General features: G+C 42.9%; 2 protein-coding genes across 3 annotated transcripts in view; one reads left to right on the top strand and one right to left on the bottom strand.

Annotated features, from left to right (window-relative positions):
- Positions 1 to 10,212, top strand: part of Raskol (Ras GTPase-activating protein raskol) — a 70,794-nt gene extending 60,582 nt beyond the window's left edge. Inside the window, exons 3-10 of one of the 2 annotated variants that reach the window (XM_077412549.1) lie at positions 857 to 1,140; positions 1,568 to 1,854; positions 2,078 to 2,410; positions 2,585 to 2,989; positions 3,174 to 3,340; positions 3,552 to 5,171; positions 5,470 to 5,606; positions 7,167 to 10,212. In XM_077412549.1, the coding sequence (XP_077268675.1) occupies positions 857 to 1,140; positions 1,568 to 1,854; positions 2,078 to 2,410; positions 2,585 to 2,989; positions 3,174 to 3,340; positions 3,552 to 5,171; positions 5,470 to 5,606; positions 7,167 to 7,431 (3,498 nt within the window). In that variant the 3' untranslated portion in view covers positions 7,432 to 10,212. The remainder of the gene's footprint in view (positions 1 to 856; positions 1,141 to 1,567; positions 1,855 to 2,077; positions 2,411 to 2,584; positions 2,990 to 3,173; positions 3,341 to 3,551; positions 5,172 to 5,469; positions 5,607 to 7,166) is intronic. The other variant, XM_077412550.1, reaches the window with a different exon arrangement.
- LOC143900822 (uncharacterized) overlaps positions 1 to 24,857 on the bottom strand; it is a 312,581-nt gene that overhangs the window by 124,096 nt on the left and 163,628 nt on the right. The window lies entirely within an intron of this gene.

Genomic DNA, 24,857 nt, shown 5'->3' with positions numbered 1-24,857 from the left:
GTCGTGCCACTTATCTAGTATCGATATGTAATCACGCGTTTATGGGTTACTTTTAAAGTTCAGCAAATTTTAAAATTATACTTTGTATATTTTTTTATCGCTTATAAAAATGTATTGTAAAAACAGTGCTTTTTTAAATTAAATATATACGTTCTTTATTTTTATTAAATAATATATTAAACTAAAATGGGGGAATAGAAGAGAGAGAGAATGCCGTTTATTTAATCGATACTATTGGACAATGGACATTAGCAAATATGTTTCTTGCTGCGGTATTTGTGATATCAAACATAATTAATGCTACGAAGTTTTCTTCTACTGTACGAAAGCGTATCGAGTTTTTTGTGAGTTTGGCAACCAGCCAAACCCGTTCTCTTTCGATGGCCTGATAGAAATACAGCAAACTCACAAGTCCGGAAGTAGAATAATGCGTTCTCTCTGGTGGTAAACAATATACGAAATGAGAGACAAGAAAATACAGAGTGTCATGATTAATGGTACAGACCAGATGTATATGAATTTGTGTGTACAAAGAAAAGCTCAAAGAAAAGACAATATTACAAGAAATTCTTCTCCAGGCAAATTAATATGAAACTTATGCTTCCGTATATTTTGTACAAACATATATCAAAATCTACATTATATTAATTAATTAATTTATCTAAATTTCTTTTGCTGTACATATATACATTACACAAGCTGACATGAAAAACAATAAATTTCAACTGCTATGTCACTGAAGAGATAAGATTTATACATGCAATACGTTTCAAGCGAGGTGTGCTCGGGAATTATGGCTCGTGTACTAAATACCGCGCACGATTCTTAATCGAGATCCGTTTTTTCTCGTTTACAGAACTTCTTCTCGAAGCGGTCGTTCCGGTCGAACCCTCTGAAGAGGACGAAGAGCGTAACGAAGCTTGAGCGACAGAAGCAACGGGGCACCGGTCTCCGGGGATGCCGTTCGCACGAGTCTCTGCTGTGCGGTCAGGCGGTGACCTCGATGGACCTCGCGGCGGTGACGCCGCTGCATCCAAGCCTCCTCGGCAGGCCCCACTGCTTCCAGGTCACGCCGAGCACCGGCGGGCCCAAGTATTTCAGCTGCAGAACCGCTCACGAACGGGACCAGTGGTTGCACAGGTCGGTTGGACCGGGTTGCGCGTCGTTTTATTTATCGCCCGCGTCGGGTTAAACCGCTGTTTCGTTTTCATCATGCGAGGATGACATACCGATCATCTTGAAACCGAGTATACCGTACGCGACGCTCTAGATTTTACCGCATAGTTTCTCGACCATGAAGTTCTTGACGGATATGACATTTGATTTGAATTATGCAAAGTTGCAGTATTCATCTCGGTAATACCGCAAGAGGATCGAGAGAATATACATATGCAAATTAGAACATTATCATAAATATACTCGCTATGATAGTATCTGATTTTGAAGTACAATCCTCAAATCTAAATTCGATTTCGATTCATTATTCGATCTTTATTTGATCAAATTATCTATGTGATTCATATAGGCAGGCTTTCTATTTAAGCTTTCTATTTGATTGTATGTGCAGCTTAAGGAAATCCGTTCAACCGGATGCGGAACAGACACGCCGAACGGACAATTCCCTACAGATCTGGTTACTGGAGGCGAAGGGCGTGCCCGCGAAGAAGCGATATTTTTGCGAGGTTTGCCTCGACAGCACCTTGTACGCGCGAACGACTGCCAAACTGAAGGCCGACTTGTGCTTCTGGGGCGAGCATTTCGACTTCCATCATTTGCCGTCCGTCAACACCATCCAGGTGAACCTGTACAGAGAAGCGGACAGGAAAAAGAAGAGGGACAAAAATGTCTTAATCGGCAAGTATTCGATTATAGAGAATCTTAATATTTTTTAGGTCACTAATAATCAAACCTTATATTTATATACAGGAGAATGTCTGAAACTGTATGTAGATGTAAATTTAAAATATATGTGCATCCACTTAATAATATGTGAACACAAAATTATATGATGCGAATTATTGTAATCAATGTAACGTGATGCAAATGCACGTAATGATATTTCGATTGTCCTTTCTAGGTTCTGTCAGTATACCAGTACACAATGTGACATCGCGTTACTTGACGGAGAAATGGTATCCCGTAGTAGGTGACAAGGGACCTCTCAAGGAGCCTCCTGCACTAAGAGTAAAGTGCCGTTTTCAGTCAGTTGATATATTGCCGGTTCAGGTGTATCAAGAGTTTTTGGAATATCTGAAAACCGATTATGCGTCGCTATGCGAAAAATTGGAACCCGTCATCGGCGTCAAGGCGAAGGAAGACATCGCGACTGCCTTGGTAGCGGTGATGCAACGAGAGAAAAAAGCGCCGCAATTCCTCGCTGATCTCGTCATGATGGACATTCATCGAATAGGTCGGTCTTTCTTCGTATAACTAATTTTTGCACATAAAATTGTTAATACCTTTTATGCCTTTTTTTCAAACACGATTGTTGTTCATGAGAATTCGTAATTCTTACTTTATTTCTCTTTTCTGTTTTCCATTTATAATTTATAATTTTATAATTTTGTATTCGTTAACGTTTCAGATGATGAAAGACTCACTTTTCGAGGGAACTCGTTAGCCACGAAAGCGATGGAAGCCTATTTGAAATTAACCGGAGACAGATATCTACAGGAGACTCTGGGAGCCGTTGTGAGAGGCGCGGTCGAAGGTGGCGATTGCGAAGTGGATCCACTCAAGGTCGCTTCCGTCGCCGCCTTGCACAAACAACAGCAGAACCTTCGCAACGCTGTGGAACTGGCCTGGAGCAGAATACTATCGAGCCACGCTCATTTTCCGCTAGAATTACGCGAGTGCTTCCGCATTTTTCGTGAGCGTCTGGCAGACCTGGGCCGCGAGGACATCGCGGACAATCTCATCTCCGCGTCGATCTTTCTAAGATTCCTCTGTCCCGCCATTCTCAGTCCGTCTCTCTTCAATATTACGCACGGTAAGTCAAAGCATAATTGATTTTTAATTAACACGGCTTATTGATTATTAATGCATTTTTGCGTTTATTTTTATATACTCGTAACATCCTCTATTGTGATACAGGAATTTATTACTTATAAATTTAATACATACTTAATGTGCATAAAGAAATCTTTATAAATAAAAAATAATTTATACTTTAGAATATCCGAACGAGAAAGCGGCGAGAAATCTTACTCTAGTTGCGAAGACGCTCCAAACGCTTGCGAACTTCACGAGATTCCAGGGCAAGGAAAATTTCATGGAATTTATGAACGATCTACTCGAACGCGAGGCTCCGTCTATGAAGAATTTCTTGCAGCTAATTAGCGTAAATATCTTACGATATTTTATTTTATCTTTTAATTTATAATAATCATATATCGTTTCAATTATATAGATTAATAGAAAAAAGATATATATAAAAACATTTTTCTATATAATTGAAAGTATATAACTATATATACATATCATTACATTTATAGCAAATATACAATTATTCAAGGTATAAGATAAGTAATAAATAATTTTTTATGTAACAGAGCCCACTGCCAAAGGATGCACCAACTAATAACTCGCTCGAATTTGATGGCTACATAGATCTGGGCAAGCAACTGTCTCTGCTACACGCTCTTTTGCGAGAAAGTGTGGCAGCGATAGCGCCATCCTCGCCATCGATGCCACCGTCGCGATTACCCGAGATCCTCGACAGGATCTCCGTAGCTTTGGATCAACCGGGTCCAAGTCCCGTACCCACTGCCCATCGTTACCCGAATCTACAGAACAATATTTTCCGCTACAACGATCCGACGATCGCCAACAGCAACACGAATCTCTCCATCTCGGCCACGTCGACACTGAGCAATCATAGCACGATAAACGGCACGATCAGAGACAGCAACGAGGTGCTGCAAACCAATACTTTGGGTCACAACAGTTCGCGCAGTCCGAACGTCGCCAGAGCGGCGACTCTACCGCGAAACGCTTACATGCCAACGAATGGCAAGCTGCAGTTGCAAATCAGCTCCGACGATTATCCTTTGGAGCCGCCAGCGTTTGTGTCGCGCTCACCGACACCGATCACGCGACAACACAGGCCACTCGGCCCCAATCGATCCGGACCAGGTTACAGACTAACAACCAGCGCGAGCCTGGCGAACGTCAATCACTGCCAGACTCATCCGACAAGCCCCACGCGTTCCGAGAGTCACAACAACCTGAAGGACTCGAATTACAACATCACCGCGTCACCTCAAAGCATCCAGTCGAGTAACGGCAGTATTGTTTCGCAGCAGCAACAGCAGCAACAACATCGGCACAATATCGCGCGCTTGCAGAATCTCGACATTCACGATCGCGAGGACAATTTCAATCACAACAACTATAACGTCTCGAGATCGGCCAGCCGAAACCATTGTCACAAGGAAGAAAACGCTAATCAGACCCAACAGCGCAATTACAACAATGTCTCGAAGACCACGGTAAACGCCAATGTGGTCGTCAATCCGCCTACGAATCTCACACTGTCAATCAATCATCAGCCCAACAATAATTACAACACTTCCAAGACAAACAACGCGTCCGCCAACGGCAATCTCGATGAGCTGTCCGATTTACTGAGATACGCGGACGACGAAGTGTCGGAGTCTAAGTCGCAGAAGGGCTCGCAGATCTCCATCTCGCAATTGAGCAACGTGGCTTCTTCCGGTTATCAGAGCTTCGCCGCTTACAGCCAGAGCTCCAGCCCGGTGGATCTCAGCAGCAACAATGCGAACGCGCATATTCTCAACACGGCACCGCTAGCATTCGCGAATCCTGTTTACCATATGGAGTCGAATCACGCGAGGACAGGCAGACGAGGCAGCACTAGTTCCGAAGAGAGAGATGGTAGCGGCGGCGGTGGCATCGACAGTGTAAGAGGTGTCGATCTGAGCCCCTCGCCACCGCCCAAGAATAACGTGCGAAATCACCAGAGAAACGGTCAGAACCAATGGCGACAGGGCAATCAGAGAAACAACTCGGAGCACACGCAGGACGTTTGTTGCACGAAGCTCCGAAGAAGACTCTCCCTCGATTCCACGAGGGACCTGTCGGATACCAGTGAGGAAGAGAATTGCACCACCAGGAGAAGCAAGTCTCGCAGTCATCGAAGCATCGATCAGGTGAGCCAATGAAAGATACTTGCAATTTATTTTACGCGCTGTGGGCAATTAATGAGGCGACATAAATTGAATATCTGAATCGAATTAACGATCGTTTCTTGAATAATCTTGAATGATGGGAAAATCTACAATTCTTCAAAATCTATATAAACTAAATTGTGAATAACAGATTCTTTACTTTGCTATGGATCTAATGACTATATATAAATGATTCTAATTTTCTGTAATTTGTCTAACGAATCTCTATGCGGACATCCTTTCTATCTTTCTCGTAACTAACACGTTTCTTCGTTTCCAGTACGAAGTGGATCTGTATGAGGTGGAAAGGCTACAGAATAGCGTAGATCGGCTGCGATTGCGCGCGCGATTAGGCGCCACCGAGGATGCCAATTTAGACCACGCGTCCGACAACAACATGAAGAGCATCATTTCCAGGTACTTCATCCTCATTTCCGCGCTAGCGTCGCTAAACAATTACCGAATCTTTGCCTGAGTGTGAACCCTGATACCACCGTGATCATTATCACTGTCTATGCGTATTTCACTTCGACGTATCGCCATGTTCAGCCACTCGATCTTCCATATCCTCATTTCTCGACTTGTGAGATTCATTTGAAGTCTTCATAAAGAAATTCTTCCATAAAAAAGTCATGTAGAATGATTCATTCAAATTGGCAACTTTCGATCAACGTTATACCTCATAAGAAGTACAGTTTTGTGGAATTTACAATTCATATAAATTCGTGATTAATTACCAACGAATTGAATTTCAATTTTCTTGATAATAAATAACGTGACATTTTATAGACACTAGGTTTAGAATTGTTGTCTATTTCGTGTATGCTGATAAAGATGAACGTCGTCTAATCGCGTGTACCACTTTTTCTATGTCTAACGGAACTAATGGGGAAACACTCACCCGTATATATGAACGGCTACTTTATCGAAACGATGTATGTTTAACTGATTGTGTGTTCCTGTGCATTCTATCCGCTGCATTTGGTATACTCTGGCTTGATCTGGACCTTTGGTGTAAGAGTCAATTATATTTCTAAGCTTTTCTTACATTTTTACATTTACATATTAGCTTCTCATCGTGTTCTATCTTGGTTTTCGAAAATTCGCCACTCGGAATTAAACTTAAAACGAATAACTTAAAACTTAAAACTGTTCACCGTTTTGACATTTACCGATCGCGAAGCGTCATTATTAAGTATCAATCTATCACCGAATTGGCGCTCATCGAACACCGACACACCTCACGACATCACATATATTCCAACATGTTCATTCTGGTCATGTGCACGGATATATTCAGTGACTCTCGGCGATCATCTGCGTGTGTCATATAAAGAAAGAAATGTCCATATCTGCCATATCTGCAGATGTTCATCGCGGGAGTTGTACCTAACTCCCCAATATGTAGACATTTCTTTTTTCTCTCTTTCATTTATACATACATACTCGCTATTATTGTGATACAGAGCAAACATATACATATAGCTTCTGGGAAGACCTTATATTCCAGTTATCCTCTTCCAAGAGTATATTAAATTATGCACCGAACACTATTGCTTCTTACAGCTTTATTTTTATCTATCGATGTTGTTTCAATAATTGTGCATCGTCGGCGCTTAGTTCTTTTTCAGCTTCGCTGTAACGTCTCTCAGTTTCAAATAGAACAACGGAATTGGATATCTCGGCCTAAAAATAAAATGATACGAATTGAATAGTAGAAACTCGAGAGAGTTGGTAGCCGAAGCTCGATTCGACGCGTGTGCTTGATTCCTCGACGCTCTTTATTCTTCGCGTGTAACGCAATCTTTTGAAACAATAACTTCGGCATTCCTGAAGAGGCTCTCAAAGAATAAAGATCGTTTTGAAGAACATTTCCGATGAGACGCGCTGTAGTTTTTATGTCAAACATGTTTTTTCTCTCCTCCTCGCGCGAACACGCTTTCAGCCCCAATTTAACGTTCCCTTTTTTGCTCGCAGGTTAATCTCCGTGGAGGAGGAGCTACGTCGCGAACAGCAGAAGATGTCGGCGGCGTTGTCGTACAAGCAGCGCGTGATCGACGCGCAGGAACAGCAAATAGCTGCCCTGGGTGCCGCGAATTCGCGTCTGATGTCGACGAACGCGAGCCTGCTTTCGGCGCTGAGCAAGCAACGCTACAACGCCAAGTCCCAGGCCAACAGCGAAGCCGCACCCCTGCTGCAGAACATCGCTGATATCGGCGAGCTTAAAAGCTCGTCGTGCTAAAGCGCGCACTAGACACGACCGGGAATCGAGAAAAACGTCCGAAAAGAGATCTTCGAACGAAGAAAACGTTCTTTGGAGAAGCCTCGTGCTGCAATACGCATCGTGAACGGTGTCATCAGCGACAACGTTCATCTTTTCTGAACAATGACTTAACTGAGTTAACACCACCGCGAGATAGCCGATTTGTTGGAGGAGAGATAAGAATTTCGAAAGGGACTGATTATTGTGCGAATCAACGTTATTCGAGGGAGACAGGGGAGGGCTCTTTATTCGGAGAAGCGCGAGAAATGCATTGGGTCTACCTTGGTTGCGATTCGTTGCATGAATTCCACGAGTCGTTTAATCGACGCTCGTTATCTCCCCGATCCCGAGATCACGCGCTCGAAAACTTTAAACGTGCAGCGCGAGTATACAAGATAGACTCAGTGTCGATCTGGAAACTCGCGAAACTCGAGGATGCGAAGCATCGTGCCGGAAAAAAACAATAGATTGCGACATGGGAGAGAATGGCGTGCGAGAAATAGAGGCTATTTAGTGAATAGGCAGACCGAGTAAGTAGACAACTTTCGTCGAGTTTATATAATGTGACATAGCGTTAGGCTAGGTTTATTTGTATACGCGAATAAGAGGAAAATCCGCGCGACTCTCGTCCGAGGTCCGATCATCGCCCTGATAGCTTAAACGACGATCGACTCGCGTCAGCGCTGACCAGTGAAACAAACACTCGCGACCGCGAGTCTCCCGACGGCGACTTTGCTTCGTTCGGCACGAACGAAACGAAAGTGGCAACGAGACCAATTTTGATTTTATTTCTAAATTGAGGATTCTCGATCAGCAGCGAAAAGCGAATCGATTGGCGTCTTCATTGATCCAATACGAATTATTTCCATCACGTCTATGTAATTATCAGCGCATGAATAGAAATTGAACTTCGTTGAGTCGAATATTTAATATGAGCGTAAAGTATGAGCTGAAACTCGTCAAAAGTATATCTTTTTCATTTTTATTTATCTGGATCACTTGTCTGGAACAACCGAGATTACGAGGTTTTATCAACTTCGGTTTGCTGAACGATTAAAGATCGGGTGGCATCAAGTAGTTTGTTGCTTACGTGACGAAAGATCGATGTCAGATTCCAATTGGATCGTCCAATTAAGAATCACTTCGTCCGGCAGCGGGCACTCGGACGGCACAAGAAGCCCCGATCGACGAATCGCTTATATATTTCTACTATTCTTGTTTCTACTATCGTATCTACGCACAGCCACACGCACCATAACAGTTTAGAAATAGTATGATACCTGAAGGGTATATCGACGTTCGTGCCACATCACGACATAGGAGCAGCATCCTCGAGCACCGGATCGTACTGCAGGACCTCGTATATATATATCTATACATATATATAGGCGTGTCTATTTTTCTAGTTTGTTCCCCGAGTGCACGGTCTCTCACGGCCACAAAACACTTTTATTTTTTGCGTGCGAATTTTTCGATCGCCAAGTCTGCGTTTTCTTTCCAAAACGAACGAATCTGGCCGAAATAGCTCGCACGATTTTTCTTTAGACTATCGAGTATCGAGCGAGGAACGGAACAAGCTTCCACGACCAAAAAGCGAGAGTCCGTCGAGCGAAAGAGGGCTCGGACTTTCAAAGCGAAACGTTTCGCGTCCGTCTTCGAACTTTTTTTTATCTCGACGAGCCGCGAGCGAATTACGACTACCTTTGGTTTAGCACGACCCTTTACTCTAAGCGACGATATTTATTTAGTAGTGTTTACCAAAGATGAAGAATTTCGCATTGTAAAGAGAGTATTGAGATTTATGTAAGATATTTGGTCCTCTTCTTTTTATTTGCCTTCGCCGTTCCCGACGAAGGCGATAATAATTAGCGCTGTGCACGGAAGCGACGCAAACGGAAACTCGAGCTCGAGAAAAACGGTGTGCATAACACGTAAACGAAATTCGGAAACCGTTTTTCCCGCTCGATATTGTCCGAGGCAAAATTTTTGCACACCAAGCCGTGCGCAGATTCCCCTTTATACCTTGCGCGCGCGTAAAGCAGCGCTATAACGCATGACAATTAATTAATTAATTATATTTCTCAAAGGTCTCGCTCGTTCGCAAAGCGTTAATGTGTTACGTTTTACATCACAATAACAATTATTATTGCAGCCATTGTCGTATAACGCGTGTGAAAGACCTGAGTGAGAAGAAGAATGAGAGAGCGGAAGAGAAAGGAGAAGAAAAGGAGAGCGTGAAAGAGAGACTGAAAGAGCGTGAATCCGCGTGAGAGGGAGCGTGAGATAAGATTATAATCGATCTAATCTCGCTAAGGAAAAAAAAAGTATTATCTCGTCAACTTTGTACCATAGTGTTGTTCTCGCCTGTCCGTGCGTTTGAGTTTCTTGCCTGACGCCAATTACTTTTGTATAGAGACTGTCCTCATCCTCCTTTCTTCTCATCCCCCTATCACTTCTCTTTTTATACTTTCCCTTCTTCCCTTATCACGGAGAAAATAACCATACTGCGTTTGCAGGAAACCGCCCCCTTAGATGCTACTTTCTTCGACTCGTTTAGTATTTACATATGATAAAATTAATATATTAACGCTACCGCCCTTTCTTCTTGTTGGACGATGTAATCGATATCTATTTAAAGAATCACTTAAATTAGCGTGTACATTATTAAGTTTTGGTATATTCGTTTCTGCAATAGACCACCTGTATTTAAGCATATAGCGACTATTACACTACATGAACAAATAAATACGATACATATTATGAGCCCGCTTGTTCCCGATTCATCCGGCTCCAACTTCATTCAACCATGTCAACCATGATCAATGATTTGAAGCGGCAATAGATTAATTTCGTTGTGTTACATCAATCAGTATCCAAAGAAACGAAGAAATTATATTATTTATAATAATAATAATAATTATTATTATTATTATTATTATTAACAAAACTAAGTGAGTGTTCAATAACTTTTTTACAATTAATTCGCAAAAGTACCTTAATATGGATAAATTTTAAGCATATCGTTCGCGTATTAAGCTGTTTTATTTAATAACATTTTAAATATGAAATAAAAATATAAAATATTTGATATCGCTACATCTACTTGTATTATAATCTGTTATATCTAGGGGAGACCGGGGCTAACTCGACACCGGAACAAACTTGACACTAGGCTTTTTGCCAATTTAAATCTATCGTAGAAACTTGCCTTTCCTACTGTAAATGCGTCTTTATGTGCCAGTATTATCAACGGAATTTGGTAACATTCTGAGTTATAGTGTAATTTTTAACGCGACATAAGCGTTTTTGATAGTGAAAAGTAATTTTTCTGATCTCTCGAAAATGGTCTACTCTTTCATCGAGCTTTCGGGCAAAACTAAGCGACGTACAGCAAAATTTCCTTAAGCAATTTTGTACCTGAAGGAACGCTCTTTAAATGTGTACCATTAAATTTGCTTGACAATTTTAATTAATTGTTAAAAATTGCCTTTGAAAAAATTGTGTCGAGTTAGCCCCGGTCTCCCCTACTGTGAATAATATACGGCAATGAATATTGTTTATGCATTTCATGCAATTAAAAATGTTATTAAATAATCACATTCATATAACTTATTGTTCAGTGTAATATATCTGTGATTCGCGTATCTATAATGAATGTACTTGTCGGTAACAGCAGTAGAACAACATGGCAAATAAAATTAATGTCTTATATTTATTATTTTTTATCAGAAATTATTTTAATTTTTCTAAATTTATTTAACAGAAATACAAATATGGTTTCAAAGTGAAATTTTTATCACAAAAATATAAAATCTTTCTCATCGCGTGAGTTTATTTGCCTTCCTACGATAAATATATTTCTATGCAAGGGCAATTCGCTTGATAAAAACTAACTGAAAAATAAGTTTTTCCATGCTCCTTATTATCATTTCAGAAATTCTGACTGGATAATTTCACAGGATTGGAAAAATGTAAATATAATTTATATTGAAACGCATTATCCCGAAATTCCAGTCTAACATGATTTCTGGCGTACGCAAGATGGAGCCATAAGTCCGTTGCAAGTCTCGAAAAGTTAAGACTAAAACGTGACAATTCAAATTAAATTAATAAAATTGTTCATTGGTTAAGCCTACTTTATAATTTATTTTAAAGTATCTTATAACTACAAGATCAATTTTTTCTTTATCAACAATTAACTGTCAATCTTTACTGACAAAATCTCACTATCTAAAAGCGAGATATCGTATACGTGATACAACAATGATCTTAAATACATCAAAATTGCTCATTTAAATAAATAAATCGCAATCGCTAGTAACAGCGATCTGAGCTACCCCCTCGCTGCTTTATAACTTTTTTTCAGGAGCTCTCAGGAAAGGGTCGTTCAATCGCGAGCACATACTAATCGCATTAGCCGTAATCCTTTCGGATGCTTATCGCTGCGTACAATCAGCGTTCGCGATATTGCCGTGTAAACGGGCGGTCGACGAGCGATCATTGTCGGCCAATCAATCTAATCGAGATGAGCCTCGATACCGGCGGGGTGGTCCTCGAAAAATCAATAACACGCAGCCCTCCGGCGTACGAACGCGAACAACGCCACGCGCGGTATTTCCAAGGTATAGCCCCGGCGAATGAACAAATGAGAGAGATGGGAGATCTTCTCTGAAACGCGCTCGGGGTCTTCCTTCCATCCGGCGCGGCAGTTTAGCGCTAAATTGGCTGAGGTTTCTTATTCTATCGGCACTGAGTCCGCGAACAATTTTTAGCGCGCGTTTAACATGAGACGCAAATTCGCTCCTCCGCGAAATTCTCGCCGCATTCTCACGCCGCGATCGGCGTATATTTTCAGGACACAAATCGGCAACATTTTTCTGCCGAGTAAAGAATTTTATTTTTGAGCGAGACGAGCGTTAAGCACATCAAACGGCGAATACTCGCCATGCACGATCGAATCCGCGTAATACATCATCCGATGTACACGCGGCAAATATTGACGAGATCCGAAATAACAATTTAAAACCGGTCGCTTAAAACCAGATATGATAGAATATCTATTCTAAGATAATTAAAAAATCAACGAGTGCATCATATATACAGGGTAGCAATCGGGTCGCTGCTGAAACTGAATATTTTGTAATTAATAGACAGGATGAAATAAATTAAACATTACTTTGCAGAAGGTACCAATTATGTTTGTTAACATAGTAGAAAAGGAATATACATTTAGGAACTTTTGAAAATAAATAAATCTTTATAAAAAGCCGAAATGCATGGCTATTGCCTATTTGCATGGCTCACCATATATATTCAGAATATTCCGGCATGAGCGTCCATTTCCGTGAAAAGAATTTATCTTCGAGAGCATAGTTACACAGTTACTAATGTTAGAAAATATATTTAATTCACCGTTAAATATTAAACAATGAAATTTAAACCAGTACCTTAAGTTAAATAACATTTTCTTATTTTTAACTACCATGTGTGTCGAAATTTATTATTTTAACTACATTAGTTTAGTTAAATTAACATTGTGTCAGTTAAATTAACGACATATATTCAGTATTAGGAGCAGCGGCGACTTACAAAAATGGTTAAAAATAACTCGAATTGAGTATATATAATTTGACACTACGAATTTAACAATATAGTTTTAAAAAGCGCCTCAATTATTGTGCGTTTATTTCGAAAACATATGTCACTAAGCCATCCATCCAGCCGAATTCTATAATGTTTTTCTACAGCATAATGTTTAACTCATTTCATTCCGTCCATTCATTGCAAAATAACAACAATTTAGTTTCAGCAACTTTCCGATTGTCGCACCCTGTAGATTCGCGCGATAATTACACACTCCTTAATACAAAATTCGATTGCGGTAAATAAAGACTATATCTGGCCGTGTAAGTCTCGTTTGAAAACACACTTTGCGACGACGCTTACGTTGCCGAGCTCCGTAAACCACATTATCACCGTTCATTGGCTCATTACGTAAGTCACGTAATTAAATTTGCCGAACATAAATCGTATAAAAACCAGAAAATCTCGGAGCATTTATCCGCGTACGTCGCAGATCAGCCCGATGAGTCTGAGTGATTACCCTGAAACGAAAATATTTGCAGATAATATTCGCAGAGAGCGCCGCGGAGCTGCAAGAACGATGACGTAGAGAAATGGCAATAGCGATTAACGTGTGCAGCATTGTAGAGTCATAACGCAACATTATAAGGTAGGCGAGATGTTTAGTCACTGATATCAAGGACTCCCGACCAGCTCGAGTCGCAATATAATACATATTAATGCTCGCGCACCTAATTTTAGATATCTGCGACCGAGTATAACACTCGCCATAATATCTGATGCAACCTTAACGCGTTTGCAGAAGGTGGCGGACGAAAAATTCGCTCGCTTTTCTGGTTCTTGCCGACGAGTAAGATCTTTTCTCTCCGTCTTTCACAAAGTAAAACCTCAACTGTACTTTCAACTATAAAACAATTATAAAACAAAACGGAACGTGACCTTAATATTTTTTATTATTCTTTTATAATCGAGATACTGAACATAATAAAATTAGAACATCGAAAAGTAATGTCGATTCTACAATGATTTTACAATTCTTATGTCCATTTATTAGGTTAGCCGATCCTTAAAAATTCCTTTCCCAAAACTTTTCCTGGAGTCATTTTAATCTCCCGGCTTTTAAAAGTTTTGGTATAAAAGTCTCAAGTTAATTTACACCGACAATGTAACCGTGTCGAACGTTAATCTAGTGCCTTCTCGGTTTCGCTAATATGCACGGGATTTACGGGAACGCCATCGACTTGCCGCCGTCGATTTTATCGCTCTCCGGGCTGGCGAGAGAGAGCACCCGCGTGTATACGAGGAATAATTTCTGCACCATTTATGAAACATAAGCGCGGGGACTCGAGAGCGATTTCTATAGTATCGGGCATCCTTGCTGTAAACCTGTTGAATAAGCGCACGGCCGCTGTAACGGAAATACGCGCGTATACGATACGTGTAAAAATAAAATGCCTGCATGGAAATAAAAGGCCTCTACGACGAGATAATAGAGACAACCAGCTCGCGCGCGCGCGCTCATTACAAATAGCGATCGTAGCCGCGCGACGGTGATTTACAATCCCACCGAGTGTTTCCTTGAATATTTGGAACAGCTGTGAAACTAGAATTGGTAAACTACATTGGCGCGTGTATCAAAACGTTAAAAAAAAATAACGGCAATTAATTTAAATATACTAAATTCTGTCATTTATAAAGCAAAAATGGTGTCAAACGTGTAAACTCGTTTCTGAAAACTGTTAAAAGTCGCACGAATTTTCAGGCTCCAGTTAAAAAAGTTTTTAGAACATACATTTTTTATAGGCAGTCTGCGACGAGTCCGGTATTTCTCGTAAAAATTTCATGATCAGTTCGATCATTCGCGAGAGAGGTGAAAGAAGAGCGTATCCTCGTTCGCAGCTACGTGTGGCATGCCGAATGTAAACAGAAGTGAACTTGGCAGTGTCGATAATGTAATTCCAGCCGAGGGTCGTTGCAGTTCAAACGGCTCGAGGAAGAAAAAGTATGCCGCGCGAGGGGAGACGGAAACCACCAGAGAGAAAAATCGAACGCAGAAAACAGTAGCTCTCCCGAGACGCGCTTACACTCTCGCGCGAACGTCAGTTAAACAACATTGACTGATTTACGTTCACATGCCGCCGCTATCTTTTTGCCTCTCTCTGTCGATTCGCCCCGTTTTTCTCTTTCCTCGAGAAATCTAGAACTTCAGAGAACGAGCGGAAACGAGTGGAGGTGAATCACTTTCCTCCTTTCAAGTCATTCTCAAAGAATTATCGTTTTTTCAAATTCTTGCTTATAAACACATATTTTGTAATGTTCTTTTTTTTTTTTACAAAAATATAATGTTTCGATATTTCCAATATATTTTCGCAAAATACTATTATGCGAACGAGTAATTTATACGCAAGGTACGTACACTTGCACATAATTTTTTGTAATAAAAAAATATAAGATCTCCTTTTCACGAAAGCATTTTTATTTCAGAATACACGAAAAGTTTAGCTTTGTATCTCGCTTTGTATATTTTACAATGCACGCAAGTCTTTTACTTCGTGTCATGAATTTTTACGAAATTCTGCGCACAAAGGGGTAGTCAACTCTTCAGGTATTACATAAATTGTCCCTGTCTCTCTGATTGTTCCGTCATCGTACGCGCCATCGCTGTCTGCATCGCGTGATTCACATTGAATTAATCTTCGCATTCCGGGACGCGAGTCCTTTCATTCCCCCCCCCTCTTTCCCCACCCCTTTATCTACGCCGTGCTCTACTTGCTCATATTCTGACATACGCTGACTCCATACGATCGCACGTGCTCGTTAGTGTCGCCGGCGGATTTGCATATTTCCCATAGTTGGAATCGATACTTCGGATAGCAACCCTTCGCGCGCGCAAACGTAAACGCTGGACGATAGGAAAATACGGCATCGATGAATATTCCGTATAACGTCGCTTAAATCCATCGATTTCGCGGATAGGCGGATAATTCACGTTTGTTTCCGGACACTCGTGTAGTTTTCGGATCGCCGTGGACCAAGAGGGAGAGCGCGCGAATTGATGTAGCCTTCGCGAATGCATATGTGCGCGGCGCGGGATTTATCGAGCCATATATTATAACGGTAACTGTATATTAGAGACCTATAAATTCTCCCTGGAGTACACGTGGACGTAGCCACGCACCGAGGAATACGGAGAATGTATAAAGAGAAAAAAGTTGCGGGCACACGTATGCACTAATTCCTTATTTTTCCTTAATTGATGCGAAAAGAAATCGGATATAGAAATCGCATTAAAGTTTTATTACTAAAACATGAAATACCATACTAATATGGATTAAGAATATAAACTTTAGATTTTAAGCTAATATCATTAGATTTTAAGCTAATATCTAACGTTAATAAGGTAAAAGTGGATCTAAAAAAAATTAGGTACATGGCAAAGTTGCGTTTCTGGAAATTTACAGCGTCTGAAAATTTAACACAACACATATGGCACTTTTCTCTTTTTATTCTCCCCGCTGTTCATAATTTATACCGTCGCTATTATACCGCAATTCCGCCTACTCAACAGCAAATTAAACAATTCTGTGGCGGAACGTGGTGGGCCGCGTGATTCGGATCTCCGACAAATTTTTAAATAGTGCAATCACGCCTTACGCAACGCTTCTCTCAACGAAAAACCGAATTGCATCACAACTGCCACGCGATTATTATTATCCTCAGCTCTCGCGCAGATGAATTACTACTCGCAATTATGCAAATTGCTATACTCCATTGCGGTCGGCCGTATATGCTCTCCCGTCTGTTTTTGCGAATCTAACACAGCGATGGAATATTCGTCCTTAATAATACACTGACTTTTCATTACCGTTTGCTACTACACTATAACGTGTGACATAATCAATAGCTATTATCACTGTTTGTGCAGTCCAACTATAGGTATGCCGTATTGTACATTATTTTTTATAGGCGGCCAATCGAAAGTCGCTTTGTTAGCCGACACAATGACGCTTATGAAAACTGATGAGAAGAATCCTTGACAATGATTAATAATAAGACAAATTTCTCGATTGTTTGCGCTGCAACCACCCGATATATTCGCTACATTTTAAATGTCACCATGTGGTATCATTTAATAATAAAACGGACAGGTATTAATTCTCGTGCCGACAAATGCGTATACTTTTTTTCTGCATTTGTGCGAGCATTCCATTCTCCCACTAATTAGTGTCAAGGCTTTACGCGGCACTCTTACTGCAACTTCGAACTTCGAATCCGCGTAAGCGGAGGCAGGAAAATACAACGCGATGACTTCTGCCATTAATTTGCTAAGATTTCTCGAAAGTCATATGTCTATAATTGTTCGCTCACATTTTTCAGCAGATTTTCAGCAAATTCTTTTCAAAATTTCAATATTGAAGAATACGAATCATAGTTATTATTCTCGAAATTATTATTAAAGAAAAGTTGACCCCATACACATTCATTCTTTCAAATTATATTATTATTAAAATTATCATTAAAATATTTTAAGCATTCATGCGCACATTCTATAAAAATTAAAACGGGAATATAATATAAATCGCGCATAGAAGAACTTCGTATCCGGCAAAAATCGAAAATCTAATAATCTCCTCTCGGGGAAGAGGTGCTTGCTAATCGTCGTTAATTAAATTTGATTCGTCGTCAACGGACAAAGAGAATCGGGCATGCACGTGGAAATATTCGCGAGAGCGAGGCGACAATTTCACGAGCCGCAACAATCGGCACGGGAGCGAGCGAGCGGTGACTTAAGGAGACATATAGCGCGGGGAGATAAGGTGTACGGCGAAACAAGTGCGATAAGCCAAAATAAGATAGCGTCGTCGCGGCTAGTCGTCGTCGACGATATCTCAAAGTCAATGTCCTATGAAGGACTGGTCGTGCGAGGCATTCGAGTGCGTTCGGATATGCTTTTCTGATCGCGCGAGTGTCTCTCTCCTTCTTCTCCCCCTCCTGCCTCTCTCCCCTCTCTTGAGAATCAGAAGAGAACGGATTGCTCTCGTTTTCTCTCTTTATCCTCTCTCTTTCTCTGCTCTTAATCTCGTTCTCTACGCCGCTCTCGATACGTGGGTGGGCAAGAACAACACATTCATGCACGACACATGCACGTAATCGTTAAGAAACGGCGATAAGAGTACTCGGCCGGGGGGAGTGGCCGAATAAACAACTGACCTTAAACTTCAGCTAACGTGGTGAAGTACCCTAAATGGAGACGAGCTTGATAAATTGTACGGTTTTGTTAAGGAAATGGCCGTACGACAAGACGATTTCTAGCCGTAAAGATCCAATTTCTCAGTTTCAAATAGTATCTTGCGTATTCTTAAAGAATAATAATGACAAAAGAATAAAATAAAATAAATAAATAATAAAGCGTGCAATATTAATGCTGTTTAAATTTTGCTAGAAATATATTGTACGTTTTTAAAACGTATAAAGATTTCTTAATAATTGTTATGTGGGAATAAAAATAAAAAACAACTTATAAAATATAAAATAAATATTGATATGTCAACAATATAAACAATATCATTTCATAATAATTTGTGAATTAAATTACTTTTAATTATTTATTAGGTATATTAAAAATTTAAATAAAAGTATTATATAAATTAATAAAAAATAATTTATCAGTTTTATATGATTATCCCCGACCACAAGTGGTTGCACGCAATATTATATATACTTATTGACTTTATATTTTGGCATCTATTCGCAATATTCCATATGGATATATGTACACAATGTGTAATACAATATGATGGAAAGAATATTACAATCGCGTAACAGCGACGTACATTGTCAATTCGCTAAAGTATAATTTTAGTAATTTTACGCATAACGCATTCGGCAAAATTCGATATTTTCACTTGAAATATATCAACCATACATCCCCGCGCATTGTATTGACAGAGGGTTGAGATACAAGTGCAAAGGGTTAATATTTGGAACTCCTGAGTGGAAATGCGATATCGGATTTCCACGTTTCTCGCGATTGAACTTTATACACACAAATTGCTATATTCATCGAGAAATATTTACGTATATTGAAAGTTAGATTATAAATGGTAAATATCCATTTCATTCATAAATATTACTCACGTATATAATTTACAAGAAAATAATCGCGTAAATAATTCGATGCGCATATTATTTTCTAGCATTACTGTTAAAAAATTATGATAAAGATCAGAACAGTTTTATCTTTCTTAATCTATTAATATCAGTAGACGAATGTGTGTGTGTGTGTGTGTGTGGAACTATATACAATCATGCCTTTTAATTAGTAGCAATACAAGACACCTTTAGTTGTTATTTTAAAAAATCACTTGCATAATATGTAAAAAATACAGACGGTTACGCAACGAGTGCTCTTGATCGATACGATCGTTAAACGTGAATTGTTTCGTAAATACGGAGGCGTCCAATCGATTGGTATCGACCTTGAACGGCTCGATCAAGAGGAAGCTCCTAAAAGGAAATTCTTAAGTAATCGCTAGCACCAGCCTGATCAGTGATTAATTACTTTCCAGTTTCTCGCGCCACATATCCGCGCGCGCTCGTTACGACTCAAATAATAAGTATCGGCCATCCGAACTCCTTGGCCGAGAATGTGGTGACTTAGAATCTTCGATTACAGATTATTGGAGCGATAGCAGATTTTTCGATCAATTCCAAATCAGTTTTTTTTTTTCGACTTGAAACGAGCAAAGAGAAAAAGAGACGGCTTTCGAATAAGCGATCGAGAGTAAAGGATTTTTATACATTAAGCATCTCTGAGGTATAATTAAATCATAAAACTTATTACATCTCTCTCTCGATGAGGGTTAGGTTTCTCTTTTTAAGATATCTTTATTCGAGTTTAATTAAAAAAATATATTTTAACCAATGTTTATAAAGATTCCAACAGATAGTAAAGTCACTCATATTTCTTGACATATTTCTCTTAAAAATATATCAACTCCGAATTCAAGAGATGATTAAAATTAAATTTTAAAGACTTTGAACTACTCTGTATATTTTAAGAATATCTTAGTCAAGTACTTTGAAATTTAATCTTTAATCTCTGATCGCGAGCAGAACGATGAGTCGCGATAAAGAAAGGCTGTGCTCTGCTAGACGGCGATTGTTCGGTATTTGCTATTTGTGAATGTGGTGCTCAAAGGTCGGAAAAATCTACTCGCCACGATAACGATATTATCATACTATAATCTTTTCGCGACAATGAAAATTTGACCCTGAAACGAGAACTCCTTGATAAACACGACATACTAACCGAGTGTCTCATTAGTTATTCATTATTTATTATCATATTTTTATACCACAGCAGGCGAAATAAGAAGTGCTTTAGGTATGCTTTACACTTTATAATGAGAGAGGTAGTAAAATGCAAATATTTCACGAGAAAATTTAAATACTCCCAGAGCCTCGTTAACCTTTTGTATAGTAACCGTAGAACCGTAGACACGTGTTAATATCCAGGCACGTGTTGTACACTCGAATTTAATCTCAAATTCGAAATCAAACAGAATATTGAGGATTCCATTCGCTCAACAAGGAATTGCCAAAGTATTTTTCACTTCATCGCTCCAATAATGAATTTACCAAATTTTTATGATATATTCGGTTCAAATTGAAGAGTCATATTTCGTTCTTCGCTAAAGAAACGGAACACGGTATCGCGCAACATCAGGACCCCCGTTAGAGATCAAGATCGCCGCCGCCGTCCGCGCGTTCGCGCAGCGCGTCCTCTTTCCAAGATCAAATTCAGACGTAAGACCGAGTTTCGACGGAGGCCACCCCCGGCATCGGGGGCATATAGAATTTGACCCTGGATCGTACCCCCGTTTATCGCCGGAATCGGTCATCACTGACCCTCCGCTCGCCTCGCGCATTTCTCTCCCCCCCCCTTCCCCCGCCTTCTCCGCCGCGCTCGGGGAAGGGGGAAGCGTCGCTCCGAAACGGAATCAGGAAGAGAGGAGAGAGCGTTGCACCGCTCGGAGGGTACACTGTTCCAGTGAACCCGGCGGCGTGCGCGCCTCCAGAGAACGGTCCTCACCCGGTCGCCCGGCCGCGACCCAAGTGCGAGCGAGAGCGTGGAGTATCAGGGAGGAGGGAGGGGGGGTGGAGAGGTTGGGAGTAGAAACGGCAGCAGCGGCGGTGGCAGTGGCGGCGGCGACGACAGCGGCGGCCTTCCAGTGCCTCCCCTCCGTTTCTTCCTCTCTCGCGCAGCACCCCGCCGAGCAACGGTGTAGGGTGACGAACGGGGGTGCGTGGTCCCCACCGTCGCGCGCTCTCTCTCCCCCCCACCCAGCCAGCGCGAATTCACCCCTCGAACGAAAGCGACGTTCGCGCGCGACGCCGACGCGGCGACTCGGCGCGAAACCGTGAGCGTCACGACGCCGCTCGGTTGCGCGTCTCCGTTGGCGCGGGGAACCGGGAGTCGGAGTCGGTGGTGGGAAAACGTCGGTCGATGGTGGGGGACGGGTTGGAACACGGTGGGGGAACAGCGGCGAGCGGAGAACTCGACGACGGCGAGGAGAGGTCATTGACCCGAGCGGCAGGCTGCCGGCTGCTAGAGTGCTATACGCCGCTCGCGCCGCGCGCGCGCTGCCGCCTGGCCTCTCCTCGTCTGTTCCGCGTTTGTCCGTAATCTCGTGTGTGCTCTCTGCGCGCGCGACGACCGACGGCCCGCCGCTCTCTCTCTCGCGTAGCGCAGCTCGTCTTATCTACATAATTATATATACATATATGTATACACATATGTATATATATATATACATATATATATATATATATATATATATATATATAATTATAAATGTTAAACGATAATTATATAAATACACGTGTACAGACAGATCACACGTGCCACGGCTTTTTCGCCTCTCCTCGCACACCACCGATTCAGCTGGGGCGCGAAGCGCGAAAAACAGAAGGCGAGAGAGCGAGACAAAAACAGAGGGAGGCAAGGAGAGCGAGGGAAAGAGGGGTGGAGAGAGAGGAAGATAGAAAAAAGAGCGAGAGAAAGGGCCGAAACGTGCGTGTGAGAGAGAAAGAGAGAGAGAGTGAAAGAACACGCAGCGTGTGTTTCCCTACGGCGTGCGTTACACCGAGAGATTGCGCGGTCCGTGAAGCGCGTGTTTCGCGTACGTTTCGTTCCGCCGACTACTCCGCTTCTTCTCGTACGTACGTACGTACGTCGCGTCGTTTCACATTATCGTGTCATCCCTCTCTTTCTCTCTCCCTACCCTTCTCTACCTCTCCCGCTTTCTCTCTGTCGCACTCTCGCTCTATTTGCCGAGTCGCGTTCTCCAGCGATCTTGTCCTCATCCTCATCGTCGTCGTCGTTGTCGTTGTCGTCGTGCATCCCGGCGAAACCTGATGTGCCGCGAGTGACAACTGATAACCGTAGATCAACATCGTCGTCGGACGTCGGGCGAAACGTGCCGCGGATCGCCAACGACGACGATCGGAGTTCGATCATCATCCGTCCGGTCCGGACGCCGCGCCGGTGCTCGTCTGAGGAAGAGAAAACACCGCACGACGCGGCGCGGCGACGCCGGTACGCGGAGAATCGCGCACCACGCGGTCAAGCAGGGGGGCTTGACCGCGTGCGAAGGGTCCCGCTGCTTATCGGCGTTGCCGGACGGAACTCCTTCTCGTCTTCCTACGTCGTCTCGTCGGCTCCGCCGCCGACCAACGGGAGAGGCAACGGCGACAGAAGACTCAGCAGTCACCATCTCTCTCATCGGGATTCGCATCGCGCGTCGTCAGTGCCCCGCAGTCGTCGCCCCCGACGACGTCGTCGACGTCGTCGTCGCCGTCGTCGTCGTCGTCGTCGTCGTCGTCGTCGTCGTCGTCGTCGTCGTCGTCGTCGTCGCCGTCGTCGTCGCCGTCGTCGTTCCACGTGAGCCTCACGGTGCCGCGCTCTCGGACGAGGCGCGCGCGCCAGTTTCCCGCGGTGCGACAGGAGGGATTATTCGGTGGCGAAGAGAGGCGGAGGAGGAAGAGAAGCCGAGGAGGAGAGCCGCGAGAGTGCGACGACCGAACTCAACCGTCCGACCGACAGTAGTGCGCGGCGTTTGTTGTTACGAATCGTCGGGGCCGGCTTCGCGCGCGCTGACGGCAACCGACGACGAGTCCGCGCGATGAAAGAGAGCGGACGAAATAGTACGCGAATGTGTGCCGCGGACACGTGCGTCAGTGTGTGACCAAGTTTTCTTCTCTCGTTTGTATATACCCGACGTATTTCCTTACCGTGGTATAACGGCCTCGCGCGTCTCGGTGTCTCGGTATGCCCTCCCCGAGCTTTCGGCGGTGGAGCTTTCGGATCGTTGTGCCGAGTTAAAAGATTTACATCGTATACAACGGAGGAATACGATAAGACGAAGGAGAGAAGACGAGGAGGAAGAGACTCGACCGCGCGGCGCGACTCGATCGCCCCCTCGGCGAACGAGAGAGACTCCCCCCAGAGATATATTCATCGTATAGCACGCATCCCTCGCGCACACATACATATAAATATAGATGACACGTACTCGTAACCCGTTCGTCGTTATTGTGTCCGGACCCCCTGCGATTTGCCGATCCCGATTCGCACACATTTTACCCCCCTCGCGTTATTCCTCTTCATTTGATTCTCGTCCGTCGCTCGTTTCGTCGTATACCTTTTACCCAAGTACGCGGAAAGATTCTTTCGCGACCTTCGCGGCCTTTTCGCGAGTCCTTAACCCGCGCACTGCAAAGCAGTCCCCTCTCTCCTTCTCTCTGTTACATACGCGCTCTCTCTCTCCCTCTCTCTCTCTCTCTCTCTCTCTCTCTCTCTCTCTCTCTCTCTCTCTCTCTCTCCTCCTCTCTCTCTCTTTCTCTTTGTCGCGCGCGTGTTCTTTCACCACGTTTCTCTCACCACCGCACGATTGCTCTCGGTCTTTACGTTTCTTCCTCGGCACGCCTCGCGCTCGCGGTCACTCTCTCTTTCGTTCGCGTTCCGCGCGCGTCACTCGCTCTCGCCGGCCGCGAGCAAAACACACGTTTCTCTAAACTCACTCCACTCGTCTCGTTTCCGCTTACCTCACCCACGACCGCGACTTTCTTCGTCTCGTTCACTCTTCCGGCGTGGCCGGGGTGCCACACGCGCGCGCGCGCGCGCCCACACACACACACACACACACACGTGCACCGATACATCTCATTGTCACACGTTCGTCATAATCTTTTCTCTTCACCGCTACCCTTTTTTAATCTATCCGTCCGTCATTCTCGATCCAGTCACGTCATTGTCACATCAGTTAAACTCGTCGATCGCCGATCGTCGAGCGTCATCGTCCTCTGCGTCGCCGTCATCGTCGTCGTCACTATGACGCAGCCGTCACCAGTGTGATTACTTAAATAAGCGAGAAATTTAAGTATACTAAGTTTTATCCTGTATGTCAATGCATCGCGAGATGCACCGGTGACGTGATCAACACGCGCGTCGCGACACTCGATTCCCATCGTCCATCGTCCTCGCCTCGCCGCCGCTCCGCCGCGTTCTCTGGCATTCCGCACGTGCGTGCGTGTATGCACGGCTTGAGATACGCGCACGCGTCTTTAAGACGGTAAAAAAATTTCCCGGCGCCTTCCGCGATTTCGGACCCCGAATCGGACAGAACTGTGACGGAAGACGAAATATCGCGGAGAATTCAAAATTGAAAATCGATTTTTCAAATCGATAGTCTCGCGATTGTGAAAGTTGGTCGAAATTTGACACTCGTCCTCGTGCGATTTCGATTTCCGTGTGCGCC

The sequence above is a fragment of the Temnothorax americanus genome, unplaced genomic scaffold (genome assembly GCF_048541705.1).
Source record: "Temnothorax americanus isolate GAGA-0224 unplaced genomic scaffold, ASM4854170v1 Scaffold30, whole genome shotgun sequence".
NCBI classification, from domain to species: domain Eukaryota; kingdom Metazoa; phylum Arthropoda; class Insecta; order Hymenoptera; family Formicidae; genus Temnothorax; species Temnothorax americanus.
This window is presented reverse-complemented; position numbering and strand designations above follow the sequence as displayed.